Source organism: Piliocolobus tephrosceles, chromosome 5, assembly GCF_002776525.5.
Source record: "Piliocolobus tephrosceles isolate RC106 chromosome 5, ASM277652v3, whole genome shotgun sequence".
NCBI lineage: Eukaryota > Metazoa > Chordata > Mammalia > Primates > Cercopithecidae > Piliocolobus > Piliocolobus tephrosceles.
Window position 1 is genome coordinate 86,936,678 of NC_045438.1, and position 16,718 is coordinate 86,953,395.

At 44.7% G+C, this 16,718-nt stretch overlaps 1 protein-coding gene across 1 annotated transcript in view; it reads right to left on the reverse strand.

The window, feature by feature from the left end:
* NT5E (5'-nucleotidase ecto) overlaps positions 1 to 16,079 on the reverse strand; it is a 44,811-nt gene extending 28,732 nt beyond the window's left edge. Inside the window, exon 1 of the mRNA XM_023205222.3 lies at positions 15,677 to 16,079. Coding sequence (XP_023060990.1) covers positions 15,677 to 16,015 — 339 coding nt within the window. The 5' untranslated portion in view covers positions 16,016 to 16,079. The remainder of the gene's footprint in view (positions 1 to 15,676) is intronic.
* Positions 16,080 to 16,718: the final 639 nt, after the last annotated feature.

Genomic DNA, 16,718 nt, shown 5'->3' on the forward strand with positions numbered 1-16,718 from the left:
TTCCACATTCTGTAATGGCGTATTAGCAGGGTCTTTCTTTTACATCAGTCTCCTGACTATATGAGTGCTCCTGGGCCACCAGGCCCTGCCACCTCTCCTGCTCAGTGCTGTCCCCCTCTTTGGCACACAGGCATTCACTGAGTACCTGTGCCTCCAAGGGTTGTATATACATCCTCATGTGAATGTGTTTATGCAGAGAAAGCAGCACAATGTCTTTACAGTCCTACATTCTTATCTCCCCTATTAAATTCAGAATTTTGAAATTTGCCTTTTCTCCCATCTCTGATGATCTACCCATTTTTACCTCTTCCTGTTATGTAATTAATTTTCCTCTTAAAAGCTGATCTGGTCTTACATGTTCTTGCAGGCTTGGGTAATTGTTATTTTTTCCTTCTATTCTTAGAATGTTATGATTTTTTCCTATGGTGAAATAAGTCTCCCTTGTTACAGTACGATAACTCTCTGGCTTAACTATTCAATTATTTTGTTTTTAATGAATGTTTCTACAGTTCTTCAAGAAAGACTATCCAACTTGTTAGCCACCTTGCAGTTTAACAGCAACATTATATTCCCAGCACTTGGCAATAGCTGAAGTTACAGTTTTCCTTTATTTGTTTGATGCCTTCTCCACCTCTCCATCCTAACTTGAGCCTAATCCCCTTGACAGTAGTGACTTTGACTGGCTTTTCATCTCTCTTGTCCCGTGGGGAGAGGAGTCCCTGATTCATGGTGCTCAATGTGGTGGGATGGACTGAGTAAATGATCTCATTCCTACTCATACCTTCAACTGTAAACTGAAAATCTCCAGCCCTGACTTTTCTCCTGACGTCTAGATCTGTATGTCAACTGCCATGTGTCATTTCCTCCCAATGTCTCAAATGTGCCCCAAGCTTACCAGGCGCAAAGCCCCTTCCCTGTGACTCACTGTCTTGGCCCAAGATGCTACCATATACCCAGTCAATAAAGCCAGAAACCCTGGGGCGGTGGAGTCTTGCCCTCTCCCCTCTCCTTCACCATCACTTCCTCTGGCATCCCTCTCCCTTACCTAAATGCTGCAGTTTCCATTCACCTATTGTTGCTGCCTTAGTGTGCTCCTGGATTACCACAGCCTCCTAGTTGGGTTTCCAGCTATTCTTGTTTCTTTCGCTAAACCATTCTTTATATTGCTGCCAGAAAAACCTTTCTCAAATGCAAACCTGACCTTGGCAATCTCCACCTTAGATCTCTACAGAGGCACAGCCTTTGTGATAGAAGTAAACACCCTAAGCAGGGCCCATGGGACTCTTAGGGATCTGGTTTTGCCTTCCCCTCCAGCCTCATTCCTGATACCTACCCCATAAAGTATGAGGAAACAAGGCAGGGGTAGCTCCCTCCCAGGCTCCTCCCACTCCTCAGCAGTGACCCAGGGCACATCTCAGAACCGCAGTTTTTTCTGGAAGGGCAGTGAATGAATGAAATAAAAGCAGTTAAGGAAATGAGCCAGCATTGAGTCAGCACTTGCCACATGCCAGCATCATGGAAAGTGAGTATGTACAGAGTACAGAAAATCTGATTTCATGCTGTGAGGGTGGTACTCTTATTGCGCTCATTTTACTGATGAGAAAATCTGAGATGTAGAGAAGTTAAATGAATTGTTGCAGATCACACAATTTGTAAGTGGGAGCTGGGACTAGAACCACTTCTGTTTAATTCCAAAGTTCTTAACCTCTGTGCTTGGTTGCACATTTGCATAAAGCCTAGCACATACAAAACGCTAAAACAAAAAACAAACAAAAAGAATTCCTAACTACTTGCAAAGCAAATGTATCCCTCACACTACCACAGTGCAAGTAGTTAGTACTACCACGGCAGGGATTCACTGTTGAATGAATAAATGAATGAACGAAAGAATTACTAACAAGTTTCTTTCTTCTATACATAGCTAACTTTTCCACAGAAATTAATGCAGACAAATTCCTTTGTAAATACTTATTTTCTTTAGAAACTCGTATTTTCATTTGCCACCTTGACTTCCTTCTACCAGTTTTTCTTCTATTGCACTTAGGAGAACTCAGTGATTCCTAAACTCTTCAGGATCATACCACTCACCTCAGTACACCAAGTTCTCACCACACTGAGGTATACTGCAGGCACTCAAAAAATCTTGTAAATACATTGATCTAGTTAATTCATTTCTGTTATTTTTGATTAATAACATGAAAACATCTAAGGAAAAGACTGCCTAAGAGAAGAACACAGAGCAGTGAAATATAGGGGATCATAACAGAGCAGATAATCTTACGCTGCTTTCTTTGGTCCTCTCTGAACATTCCCATGTAACTTTCCTTATGTGTTCCTGTACATTTTTTGTAGCTAAACTGTTACTTGCCACTTATTGTTTAACCATCAGTTTAGGTATTTAATTTCCATGACCCTAAGTCATATCTTTTTTTTATTGTATAAATGTATGGGGTACCTAAATCATGTTCTGATGCTCTTTCTCTCTTGTTCTGTTGCCTTCCAAACATTTCATTACTAAGATTGAGCTCATTCATTCATGAACCCTAGACCTTCCTTAATTCTAGCCCTATGACATCTTGTACGTGTTTACTAAAAACATCAAACTTCACCAAATGCACTTTTCTGTAATTTAAGAGAGCAAAGCCCGGTGAAGTGATCTTCAGTATCTCCAACAGCAAAATCATAGAAACATAATGTGAGCATCTGGCCCACCCCCAGCTTCTCACCCCCACCACTTTCTTTATGTAGAAGAAAGCCTAAAACACTATTTTTTAAAAAAGAATTGATGGTCTTACATGAAAGAAACTTTCCACACTCACACAGAACAATTAGCAAACCCTCAAAAAAATTGTTTCATTCACAAACAAGTGCCAGTAAGATATTAGTAGAAATATAAAGGTAACTTATAAATTAAAACACAGAAATGAAAACAAGAAAACCTGGGCAATTGTCCAGAGAGGGCTACTGGAGTGCTAGGCTGTGAATTGTGAAGCTGTTTGGCTATGCTTTAACCTGTTTCCAAGCAATTTGGTTTCGCTCACTTTACAACGAAGACATTGCTTAACTACTTTTTACCAAGTTTGTTTCAAATCCTGACTTCCGAAAAGTTTTAATGGTTCACACACCAAATCATACCAAAATGGAGCCCATTTAAAAGAAGCAGGTAGAGTGAGTAGTTTTATTAATCATTCAGTAAACATCTGCTGGGTACTGGTGCCAGAGCTCACCTGGTGTCACAGAGAACATAGAGTCAATCTGATGTGTAAACAGACAGCCACAGTGGACAGATGGTTAGAGATGTGTGTGCAAGGTACAGGTGATACACCAGAGACAGACGTCTGCAGTAGAGGTGTTATGGAGAGACCTCAAAGATGTCACACCTTGAACTGTGTCATAAGCAGCTCATGGCATCCGGCTGATTTGGTGCTCCTGGAACTGAGGGCACCTGAAAATCTGGCAGAAAAAAAAAAAAATGATGCAGCTAAGAGCATCTCTGGGAGATTAGGGAGGGTCTGCATGGTGTCCAAGGAGTCAGGGCTCTCATTTTGAGGGAAGTGGGAAGCCTTGAAGAGAAAGTAGGGCTGGACGCAGTCGGGGGTGCTTGGAAAGCTCAGTCTGGCGGCCTGCAGTGAATGGACGGGAGCTGTGTGAGCCTGGTGGTCAAGAGACTGACAGGAAGACACCTCTCCCGCAGGGGTGAGGTGACGTGGCAAGTGGGACAGTGGGAATGTGGTGGGGAGGTGACACTGAGGGGACAGTGCAGGAGTGGAAGCCCCAGGAATTTTCAGCTGGCTGGGCATGAGGGCATGGGCAGGAGAGAGGATGGGGCTTCTGGTGTTTCACTATTCCTCCGTGCATTTCCAACAGGAACCATACGCATCCTCCCAAGCGTCTCACGCACAACGTCACTGGAACTAAGCGCCCTTCTCTGCTGGTGGTTGGCCTGGCAGGATAGGGAGGAGTGCGGAGCTAAGGGGAGATTGGGGGCAGAAGAAGCAGTTACCCCCAAATCTCTCTAGACAACTCCACAAAGCGTCTCTTGAAACAAGAGAAGAGACAGGGGTGCCAGGCCTCTACCCCACCTGTCCCCTCCCATCTCCCAGCGTCTTAACCCACTTTGCCTGGTTTCAAGCTGGGTGGGACCGAAATGGGGGTAGGCTTTGGAAAAAGCCTAACTAACTATTAACTCTTGGAATCAAAATTCTGCTGCAGGTTGAGGCAAACTAACCAACGATGCTGTACCAGGGGCTCGTCAGAGCTGGGTCATGGTGATCTCCTCACAGCTGTATATATCTGGAGACACTCATTTCCCAGTTAAGAAAGCAGCCTCTGTCTCAGGTGCAACCTAACTGCCTCTTGGCCTGTCAGGCTTTTTCAGCCTTCAGGGCTTTGTGGCTTGCTTGCTTTTTGTGGCTCAATTTCCTGCTAAAGTTTTCACTGTGGCTCTTGTGTTCATTTGTCAGAGGCTTTCAAAACAGAAGTCTTTACTATTTTGGTACCCCAGGACAGAAAGACTGTGTTTTGTAACCTTTTTTTTTCCATTACAACACACGTAGAAAATGATGAGACTTGTACAGAATTCAAGGTCACACGGATGGGTCTGCCAGGGACAACTGGACAAGGGGCTGAAGGACCAAAAACTCCAGCCTCAGGATTTAACTCTGTCTCTTTCCCCCTTCCCCCAATTATTTATTTGTTCATTCATTCAGTAAATATTTACCAAAGATTTCTCCTGTGTTAGATACATTTTAAATGGTTATAGGGATCAATTAACGTATATTATTTAATTATTTAATAACAGGGAGAGGGACTGCTTTGATCAATCAATTCTAACTGGGGAGATCAGGAAGTGGGAGATTTCTCTATAAAAATAAACTGCTCCAGAATAATAAGAGGCCTTCATGGAAGACTGCTGGATGTCCACTGACCTCTGTGTTTCCTCCTGCAGACAATGTAGACCAAGGTCCTGCAGGCCAGGATCAAGTCTGAGGCCTCCACCCTGGTTCCAGTGTTAGCCAACATCTCTGACCTGCTCTCACACCGTGTGTTTTCATTCCTCTTGCTCTCACCCCAGGAGTGTTCTCATTATTTCTTTCATTCACCTATTTACTCAATACCAACAGGAGCATTCATTTACAGGTGAAAAGAGTAAATGGAGAAGTGGCAGCTCTTCCTTGGAAGAGCTTTGGGAAAAAAACATAGAAGTTGGCACATGGCCTCAGGACAGTGTGGTCAGGCAGCGGAGTTTCAGTGTGGCTGCTAAATTCAGTTGCAGATTCCATCCACACTGTGTGTGGGTGAAATGTGATAAAGAGAAAAGTCAGAAGGATTCTTCCCTCTTTATTTAAAAGTATTACCTGTACCATTTGTTACTTGCTAAAGATATATTTTACTGTTGTGAAAAAACCAATAAACAGATTCCATGCTTATTATTAGTACAAGGATGGAAAATAATTTTTTTTTTTTTTTTTTTTTTTTTTGAGACGAAATCTTGCTCTGTCGCCCAGACTGGAGTGCAGTGGCGCAATCTTGGCTCACTGCAAGCTCCGCCTCCCGGGTTCACGCCATTCTCCTGCCTCAGCCTCCCCAGCAGCTGGGACTACAGGGGCCTGCCACCACGCCCTGCTAATTTTTTGTATTTTTGGTAGAGATGGAGTTTCACCATGTTAGCCAGGATGGTCTCAATCTCCTGACCTTGTGATCCACTTGCCTCAGCCTGGAAAATAATTTTATCTTGAGTGCCATCTGTAGTTGATTGACAGTAACTCCTTGCAGTATGGGGATAAGGAGGATCCTGAGGCTCAGTCCAAACACAGTGGGAAAGGCTGACTAAATCAACTGACTTCTCTCTTCTTAGGGCCAAGTTTTTCTTAGCATCTGCCATGGACAGGGTAAGGGGTAGGGGAGAGTCACATAATGATATCATGCATTTGTTTGCATTTCAACTTGGGTGAGTACCCATTTAATTTAGTTTCCAAGAGATGATAATTGAATGTTATTTTGAATTCTTTTTAGCATATGAATAGAGATATTATTACTTCATAATTACCTGAAGTAATTTCCAAATAAGGTCATCATATATCCCCAAAGGGAAGGTAGTTTTTGGCTTGTATAGAGAATTCATGTGAATTACAAGCCAGACTTTATACACAAACTTTCTCTCATGCCTAACTAATTGCAAGGTATTTTTAATAATCAAAACAAGAAACTTGGATTCAGAATATCTTCATTCTTCGATCTTTGATTCATATGACCTTCTGGGTCTTATTCTTAGTGAACACGGTTTACCCAAAGCCACTAGACTTTTATAAGCTATCCACATCAAATGTAAATGTTGACAAATACCCCCAGAAGGTGTTAAAAATACCAGACTGTATCCCACAGGGTTCATTTAACAATAACAACAGGATTTTGAGTCACAGAAGAATAAAATCTCCTTTGGTTCGTCACATTTTCATTTGGTTTTGGCTTTAAACATCAGGCAAAATTCCAGGTATTTGGGAGTAAAAAATACTGGGCTGGGCTAGGCTAGGGAATGGAAACTAGAGGGATGAGGCAGTAAAAATGTTCCGAGTGATGACAAGAGGCTGAAACAAGGAAATGTTAGACGGTAAAACAAAGGAAAGGGGAGTTTCTGTGAAAGCAGTGCAGGATGCATGATGCAGAAGAAAAGAATGTTTTTTAATCCACATAAATACATTTTAATAATGTCAAAAAGCCATTTGTCAGAGGTGTGCAGCACATTTATTTAGCTAGTCACTTACACACTAGCTCATTTGTTAAGGGCTGAAGTTGCAGGAAGCCCTATAATTGAAGAGCTAAAGAGACAGCCTGAGCTAGGCATGGTGGCTCACGCCTGTAATCCCAGCGTTTTGGGAGGCTGAGAAGGGATGATCACTTGAGCCCAGGAGTTTGAGACCAGCCTAGGCAACACTGGGGGACTCTCTCTCTCTCTCTTTTTTTTAATGAAAGACAGCCTGATTTATTATACGACGGGGCTCAGTTGCCAATCACCAGCATCATACAGGGAGGATTACAAATTACATTTGGTTTGGTTGATAGGTTTCTGGCATTGTTGCTCACTTCTGCTATTGGATTGGCTTCCATCCCTGCAGTCCTGGGTCAGGGAATGTTGGCCACAGCAGGTGAATGCGGCATCCCACTGAATGGCAGGAAACACCCTGGGGCTCAACCCAGCTGCACCTAGGTTTGGTTGTTGAAAGAATGCATGAATAAACAAGTACCGAATAGACAGCACTCTACTTGTATGGGGAGGGGGGGATGTATAAACTCTCCATACATGCAAAATAGGCACATCAACATTCAGAATTAACTGCCCAACTAATTGAGGTCCAGGAAGGTTCAACTATATCTCTGAGGGGCTAGAGGGCTCCAGCTAATATTTGGATTATATATAGGACTAATTATTCAAGTGAGGGAAAAGAAGTGTCAAAAGAATATTCAAATTCTGGTTATATGACTGAGGAAAATAAACACTGGAGAGTACAGAGCATTCAGATGTATTTGTGAGTGATGTACAGAAAGCTGCCAATATGATGTTGATTGATTTGGTTCTCTCCAATTTTCAGTTAAGAAAACAACAAATGCTATTAATAGTACAAGGACAAGATGAGCTGAGAAACTACCTTTGCTTCCTCCCTCCCCTGCCTGAGGCTGGTCATCCAGCCCCTCTCTGCTCTGGAGTTTAGGCTGGAAAAGAGGAAGCAGAGGCCTGAGGCCACATCCCCAGGATGGGAGTGGGGCTGTTCCTGTCTCTAAGGCTTGGGGATCCACAACCCCCTAGACATTCACAATTTCTGACACCTGAGCTTTAGGAATAATTACTTTTGTTGTTGTTGTTGCCTTTTTAAAAGTGTCATTGCAAACAGGATCTCTCTTGCAAGCTTCCCAAACTAGTATTGCTAATTTGTCTTTCCCAAGAAAGGCTTCCTGATCAAAGATAAAGTAATTCTGACAGTTTCCTTTAACATGAGAGTCCTTGTAAGCACTTGTCTCTCTCCTTAGAGACAAGTTTTTAGGGGAGGAGAAGAAACATGCTCACTGCTGATTTAGGCATTGATGCTAAATATGAGGGTCTGATGTGTCTTCTTCTATAGACCAGATCTTTAGCTCAAGAATCCCCATGCATGGGTGTTAGAATTTCAGTCACTTTTGCTTTTCTCTGTTTAACCTCTCTCCTTTATAGATCTTACCCAGCCCCTCTATGTGGTTAAGAGGAACTTGAATGGCCATTACCCACTCTGCTATTTTCTGAACAGTAATTTTCACCCTAGCAGGTCCAGACTGCTATCCTCAGCACTTAGCAGAGAGCCTGGCATGTGGTAATGCTGAATGAAGATTTGCGAACTGAATGAATAAATGAGCCCCGAAGACTCAGGCTCAAAACTGGGCTCATGCTCCTCCCATTCCCCAGGCCATCATTTCTGTTACTACCAGAGTAACATCCCGTGAGCATCCTGGAAACCTCTTCACCTGTAAAACGGTGGCCAACTGGAAGCACCTGAAAGACCTATGCTATCTCTCCACAAGGAAATAGCTGCCAATAAATAGAAATAAATAACTGTGAAGGAGAAATTAGAGAGTTGTCATGCAAACTTAGACTTGTCCAGAGACAACCAAGTAATGTGGGCAGATTAGAAGCAAGAGAGAGGGGTGGGGAGGAGCTGAGGTGCTGAGAAGTAACATGTGATAGACCACCCTCTCCAATTCCCCCATTTTATAGATAAGGAAACCACTGCCAAACTCACACAGCTAATAAGTAGAAGAGCCAAGAAGTAAAACCTGGGTATTCTGATGTCCCATACAAATCTCTTTCCACTGCTCCTGTCTGCTGAAGCCTTATACAGTCCAGTGGTGCCCAGTAAGTCCAGGAAAAGTCTTCAGATTGCATTTCAGGGCTTGCGATAGCAAGCCTCAGCTGTCAGCGGCAAGCTGAAGTAGAAGAATCCAGCCCCTGTGTAGGAGCATTAAAACCTGCTGACTCTCCCATTGCCTCGTGCTTGAACCCTCGTAATCATCTTTTGATTACACCCCCTCTTGAGCCACCCCTGCCAAGAGAAGGCGAGTACAGCCAGCATTTACTGTGGACTGGCCCTGTGCTAAGCACATTATATGCACTACTATCTCTTCTAAACCCCACAGCACCCTAGGTGTGGAGACATCAATCACATACCTCACACATGTGGAAATGGAGGCTTCATGAGATTAAATAACCTGCTCCCAGTCCATAGATTCTAAGTGGTAGGAAGGGGACTTGATCCCAGTCTCACCCCCCACGTTTACTCTCTTAGCCTTATACCTACCAGATAGCCTGCCTTTTGCAACTGGTTCCTGTGGATTTGGCCTCCCCAGTCACCAGAGTTTAGGCGTTATCATCTCATACTTGGACTGCTGCCTGGCCTCTTTCCTCACCCTCTTCTCTCCTGTCTTCTCCCACCCATCCATTTCTACTCACCTTCCAAAACTGTGATTTGCCTATGTAGCTGGGAGGGTTTTTCCTCACATCAATCAATTCCCTAGTTCTATGTGAACACCAACTTGGTGTCCAACAATTCAAATGAATTCTGACACTCTCTACCTGGACTTAGCATCAGATCCCACAAGTGAGAAGGCTCAAATGCACAAGACTGCCCCCACTTCAGACACCAGTTGAGAGTCCTGGGCCACCTGTATTCCCAACCAACTAGTTATAAATTGGAGGTTGCCGTGACCCTATCCTTAGGATTGATAATTGGCTAGAACAATTCACAGAACTTGGAAAGCACTTTACTCACCATTACTGGCTTATTACAAAGCATACGACTAGGGAACAAGCAAGTGAAGAGATGTACAGGGCAAGGCATGGGAGTGGATGGGTGGAGCTTCCATGCCCACTCGTGCGCACCACCTTCCCAGCACCTCAATATGTTCACCAACTTGGAAGCTCTCTGAATCTGGTTGTTTAGGGGTCTTCATGAAAGTTTATCATGAAGGCATGATTGATTAATTCATTTACCATTGGAGACTGAACTCAATCTCTAGCCCATCTCCCCTCTCTAGAGGTGGCGGAGGCAGGGCTGAAAGTTCTAACCCTCTAGTCATAAATTAGTCTTTCTGGTGACCAGCTCCCTTCCTGAAGCTATCTAGGGGTCCCCAGCCATTGATCATCTCATTAGCATGCAAAAGCACATACACACACACACACACACACACACACAAACTGCTTTTTGTCTCTACTGTCACACTTAACACAGAACACTTCTGTGACCAGATGTGTGTGGGATTTCCCCCACACACCAAGCAGTTCTCCAGAAAACACAAACTGAGTGTCCTATAATTGAATTCAATTCTGATACTATCTCAAGACACTGTCAGATCCCATAGGTTAAGGGCTCAGTTCTACAAGACTGTCCTGACTTCAGGCTGATCACAAGCCTGAGGTTGTGCTTCCGGCTGAATGGCTATAAATCAGAGATTTCCATTACTCCCTCCGTGGCTTCAATTAACTTGCTAGGACATTTCACAGAACTCACTCATTAGTTTATTATAAAGGCTACTACAAAGGATATAGATGAACAGCCAAGTGAGGAATGGATAATGGATAGACCAAGGTGTGGGGGCAACGTGGAGCTTTCATGCCCTCCCTGGGTGTGCACCCTCCAGGAACCTCCACGTGCTCAGCAACCAAAAAGCTCCTCACATCTTGTTCAAGAGTTTTGTAGAGCTGAATCTCCAGTCCCACCCTCCTTTCCTGGACTTTGGTGGCTGGGACTGAAAGTTCCAACTATTTGATCCCCTAATCCCTTAGACTTGCTGGTGACTGGCTCCATCTTGAAGCTATCTAGGGACCTCACCCTAAATCTGCAGGAGTATAAACCCAAATATTATCATGGGGTTATTATGAATCACAAAGGACGTTTCTATTACTTAGGAAATTTCTAGGGTTTTAGGAGCTCTGTGACAGGTACTGGGGACAAGGACCAAATATTTATTTTTTATTATACCACAGTTGTCTTCTACTCAGAAACCACATGGTTGCCCATGGCAACACAGCTCAAACTTCTCAGGTGGTCGTTAGAGTTTACACAATATCTTCTGCCATGATTCCTGCTACCTTACTGTGGTCTGACCTGGTCCATTGTGTAGATTCCTGCCTCTACACCTTTGCCCCATCCTCCTGTCCCTTCACTGAATCAAAACATTTCACTGTAGGGCTCCAGTTGTTCAGATATGTATGGGACCTCAGAAGCAAGCTGGTTCAAACTTCTATTGTATAGATGAGGAACTGGTGATGCTGAGAAGTGAATTGCATAGCCACAGATTGTAGATTTATCTCTTAAAAGGCAGAAAGAATCGTAATGATCTCTGAATTTCCAGTGAGAAGGGTTAAAGGTGATAAGCTTTAAATTAGCAAACTATTAGGCGAACTTTCAAAACACAAATCACAAGGAAAAAAAGATTAATTCAGTTACAACAAATGAAGAATTTCTGTTCAATGAAAGACACCATGGACAAAATTAATAGACCTAACATCATCATAATACGTTTGCAATCTCGAAAATTGATCATGGATCAAAACCTGTAACTCCTGAAAGTCAAAAAATATAAAACCAACCCAATTTAAAAAATACCAAAGAATACGAATAAGCAATTAGAGAAGAAGAAACTTAAACAGTTAACAAACATATTTAAAAAGGTCCAAACTCACTAGTTATTAGAAAAGTACATAATAAAGCAGCAATGTGTATTTTACACTTACAATAAAGCTGGATACTGCCATGACATATAGGAAAAATATGGAAGTTTACATGTCCTGTTTGGGAATGGGAGTAGGAGGAAGAGAATGGAGGGTACCAGTCATTGAGGAAAGCAGTCCGGTAGTACTCAAAGTATGCCCTGTGGCCAGCAACTGTGCTCCTGGGTAGAAATCCTCTGGTGAGACCACCCAGGAAGATATTTGGAGCAGCATTATTTGTGGAGGCAGGGTGTTAGGCGCCATCTCCAAACCCATCAGCCAGGGAGCAGATGGGTAAAATACGTGGAGGTGGGTAAAATACACAGAGCACAATTCACAGTGGTGTGTAGGTACAAGTGCATCTAGGGTAACATGGACAAATCATAAAAACAGCAAGTTCAGGACAAAAGTAAGAAACAGAAAGTTTTAAATAACAGGACTAGGTATGCAATTATAAAATATAAGCACATAAAGGTTTTGCAAGCGCATGTAGAAACAAAACTATATGCAGTCGTCAAACACATTAGAACGTTGTCTATGTGGGAGGTGGAGGGTAGCGAACAAAGGGCCATTCTATCTGACTAACCTGTCCCCTGGGTGAGTTCAAGGCAGGGGCCACGGTTCCCACCCTGGCTGTTGCCTCCCCCATTTAGGAGCAATTGGCTAGGGTTAAGGCTGCAGTCTTATGAGCAGGAAGTGGGTTCAGCAGCCAGGGCCGCAGAAGCGGAGCCAAGTGGAGAAAAGGCACACTTCTAGGGGACCCTAGGGACCTGCTCAAAGCTACCTTCCCCACAGCCTGTCTTGATGGTGAGAATCTCACCTCTGCAGGTGGATACCTTCAGTTTTGTGCTGTGGGGAGATTTCATAAGTCTGCTCAATGAGTAAATATAACAAAAATAGTTTAGGCAATGATACTTAGGTAAGATTGTGGAGGAGAGGCAGGCGGTAGACTGCCAGGCTGTGAGAAGCAGATAAGCTGATGCACAACCCAAACCTTCCCTTCCTCACAATTCCCCTCCTCCCCATCCAGGGCACATGAAACTAACTTTCAGTGAGCACTTACTATTAATATACATCAGCAGGGGTTATCTCATGCATTCCTCACAAACCTCTGCAAGTTGGGGGTTATCACTGCTATTTTACAGCTAAGGAACATGAAGTTCAGAGAAAGTAACCAGGCCAAGCGCATACTGTCAGTGCTTCCACGCTGTCTTCCTCGTGCCTCAGGGGACAACAGTCCTTTCACTGAGACAGCTACACTAACTGGCGAGTTTTGCCATCCTCCTCCCAGTTTTCTGCCTAGTAGTGGGTCCAGGGGGTCTCCAGGATTGCCCTGGGGCCTCTACAGCAATCAGGATTACTCCAGTAGTTCTAGAGAGTGTACACCTCCTTGGAAGTTCCTGCTCGAGGGGACTCCTGTGTTTTAGCTGGATTCTAGGAAATTCCTCTCTGTCCTCCATATGCTTCAGTCCTTTTATGTGGCTCCTTTGAACTAGGTCCAGTCTCCAGGAAACTGGAGATGCCCCTCCACGACTGGTTTCCACCCTGATTTGAATCCCCAGTGTCCTAGGAATCAATATGCGGTGAGTGGTTATGGTGGAGGAACGTTTATACCACAATAGCAATAAATTCTCTGAGGGTTAGTATAATATAAACAATGGACAGTGAAACATCTGTGCAATACAGGAGTACAGCAGAGCTTTAGCACATGCTTTAGCACTACAGAACTAGGATTTTGTGCCGGTCAAATCATGTCTGACAAACCCCTAAACTGCATAGGGTAAGTCCTGAGGACACAGCCATCTAACCTTGCCATTTGATCTGCTCCCAATCTTAACCCCCTGCCAACATTATGTCAGTAGCCTATTTTTCCTCAGAACCCAATTCAATTATCTTGAGCAAAATTTGAAAGAAAGTAATTTCATGCAACAAAAAGGATTTTGAACATCCACAGAAGAGATAGGCTGTAACTTACAGCAGTTTATTCAGGCCTCACGTAGATGTCCTGTCATAAACATTTGATACCATGATTAATACTAGGAGCTCAACTGGACTTACAAGAGGGAAATATTATTAGGGAAAACTAGAAATTCCTCATTCTTTTTTTTCCACTGAAAAGGGTTCACACAATTGTGGAGAAAAGAGTGTCACAAAAAGTAAAGTCTACAAAGCCGTGGTTTATGTGCAAAATAAAACAAACACATGTAAGTTTATTCTGCCCTTCTGGGAGGAAGTGGAGACACAGGGTAGCAAAAATTCAATTCTATAAATATTTATTTTGTCATTACTGAGTGCAAAGTATCAGGGAAGTGTAGCTGTGGAATACCAATGCTTAAGAGACCACAGAGTTCTTGAAACCCACAATTCTTGTTCAAATCCAGATGCGGGTGAGCCCCACCTCATGAACTCTGAAGGCTGAAGGATCAGCGGGAATTTCTGCTGCTGAGTGTCCCTGATAAGGTCAGAAGCATCAGAATGGAGGGAGCTTTCTCCCCTTCTCTCATCTCATAAAAATGAGCTTTCTGGTTGTGGCAGGTGGGGGAGGGACCTTTAAAACCATACAGTGATGCCCTCTTATCATCTTTTCCTGTCCTCGTTTCTCCAAGCTTCCAGAGGGGAAAATAAAACCAAACAAACCCCTCAGCATTGTGTTCTCCTGACCTCTAAGCTCTTCTCATATGAAGTGTACTGTTAGCCTTCTGTATCCCAGCCTGATCACACTTCCCTTTCCCTTCCACGCTTGTGGACTTCACAGATTTCTCTGGACCTTTCTCTGGAGATTTCTCTGTTATTCCTCTTCCAAAGCTCTTAAGTTTTCTTCTCCCAAGTTTCTCCACAGTCTTGCTGAATCCCTTTACTCAAGGCTTTTACACAGCATTAAATTTGGGTGGTTGTTTGATTTTTTTTTTTTTAACCACCATATATACATCTTGGTTGTACTTATTTATTACTGTGCAACCCCCTCTGCTCCTTTTCTAGAATTTAGTGCAACAAAAAAGGCATTACCTTTAGCAGAACACTGGGGACTTTGAACTAAATTTTTACACATGTTTTAAGTTAAGCCCATTATCTCTGAAGCTGGACTCTTCCTAAATCTCTGCTGCCAAACCTACTTTATTGAAATCCTTTGAAACCCAAGTGTTTCCACATTTTGGCTCTCTCTGAAGTTTCTTTCTATTATTTCTTTTTTCTTTCTTTCCTTTTCTTAACCCTATATTATCATGTCTGGTAATAATAACATTTATAGACACCACACTATGTGTCTGGTAATAATATAGAGACCACACTATGTGTACTATGTACAATTATGATCCTTATTTTTATAGAGGATAGAACTGAGGCAAGAAAGAGTAAATAACTTGCTCAAGGTCACATAGAAGGTAGTCAAACAGAGAATCTACCCCAAAGCTGTGAGCTTAATTATGCTCAAGCTCCAGGGTCAAAGGGATCTGGTGTCCATTCTTATCACGTCTCCCTTTTTGGGGGGATGGTGCCTGATAATGTATTCAGCTTCTTTGACGGTGTTTCCTTTTCAATAAGATTGAGATAAAGCATTTTTCGAAAGATCTAGATTGAGATAAAGCATTCTTTGAAAGACCTAGCAGTAAATGAGAGCTGCGTGAGGGACCTGATTCGGTCCCTAGCACTGGATAACTGTCAGCGCTTCTACGCACCCCACCTGAAGACCCTCGCAGGCAGGAGAGGGTCCTGCTCCTCTAAATATTCCCATCTCATAGTGGGGGCACAATAACATCCGTTTAAGAAGAATCGTCCAAGGGACTTCTATGCATCCAGCTGGCACACTGGCCGGAGTCTCACTTTATCCCCACATCTCTCTGCGCCCTGGTCCTAGGCTTGCCACACTCTGCCATCCGCTGCTTCTCTAGCCCGGCTCCTCTCTCAGTCCGGGACTATTACCCCGGACGCGGGCTCGGGTCTTACCATGGCATCGTAGCGCAGGGCATTCATGAAGTGCGCCACCTCGGCACCCTTGTACACGGTGAACCAGATGGTGCCCTGGTACTGGTCGCCGGCGTCCAGCAGCAGCACGTTGGGTTCAGCGCGTCGGATCTGCTGCACCTTGGTGAAGAGCCGAGCCACACCACCCATGCAGCGGCTGGCGTTGACGCACTTGCTGGAGTCCTCGCTGGTCTGCTCCAGCCGGCTGTGCACGTCGTTGGTGTGCAGAATCGTGAGCTCCCAGGCGCCGGCCGCAGACCACAGCAGCGCGCCGACGGCGAGGAGTAGCGTCGCGGGCGCCGGCGCGGCTCGGGGACACATAGCTGTGGCGCGTGAACTGAGTGCAAAAGCGGGCGAGCGGGGCGAATGCCGGCGAGTAGGGGCGAGCAGCTAGGGCCGGGGCTCTGCGCGCTGGCCAGAGGGGCGGGGCGTGGGTCAGGGCTGGGGCGTGTCCTTCTTCAGCCGGGAGGCCGGCTTGGCTGCCAGAGGCAAACCTCGCGCGCGACTCGTCACCCGATCCGACCCTGGCACCCGGAGAGGCCCTGGCGCGGCTGTCGGCTGGCACCCGCTCACAGCAGGAAGAGTGGGGAGGTTGTTCCCGGCGGCGAGCGGGCACCGGCCGCATCCCGGCAGGACCAGGGAGCCTGGGCGCGGGCAGTTCGTCTGCTGGTGCGCTGCTCGTTCGGAGGCGAGAGGAAGGAATTGGAGGGTTTCACCCCGCGCGTGGGTACTCGCTGGGTCTCGCCTCGTTCGAGACACGGGTTTTTCTACAAGAGAAATGTTATGGATTGTGTTGGGTTTGTGGTTGAACGAGCTCTTCACTTCAAAGAACCAAAGAGGGAAGAGAGAGGGGACGGGAAGAAAGATGAGCGAGCTGAGGGGCAGACAGGAGGAGTGAAGAAAGGCCGGGCAGAGGAGCTTCTTTTTTTTTTTTTTTTTTTTTGAGACGGAGTCTTGCTCTGTCGCCCGAGCTGGAGTGCAGTGGCCAGATCTCAGCTCACTGCAAGCTCCGCCTCCCGGGTAA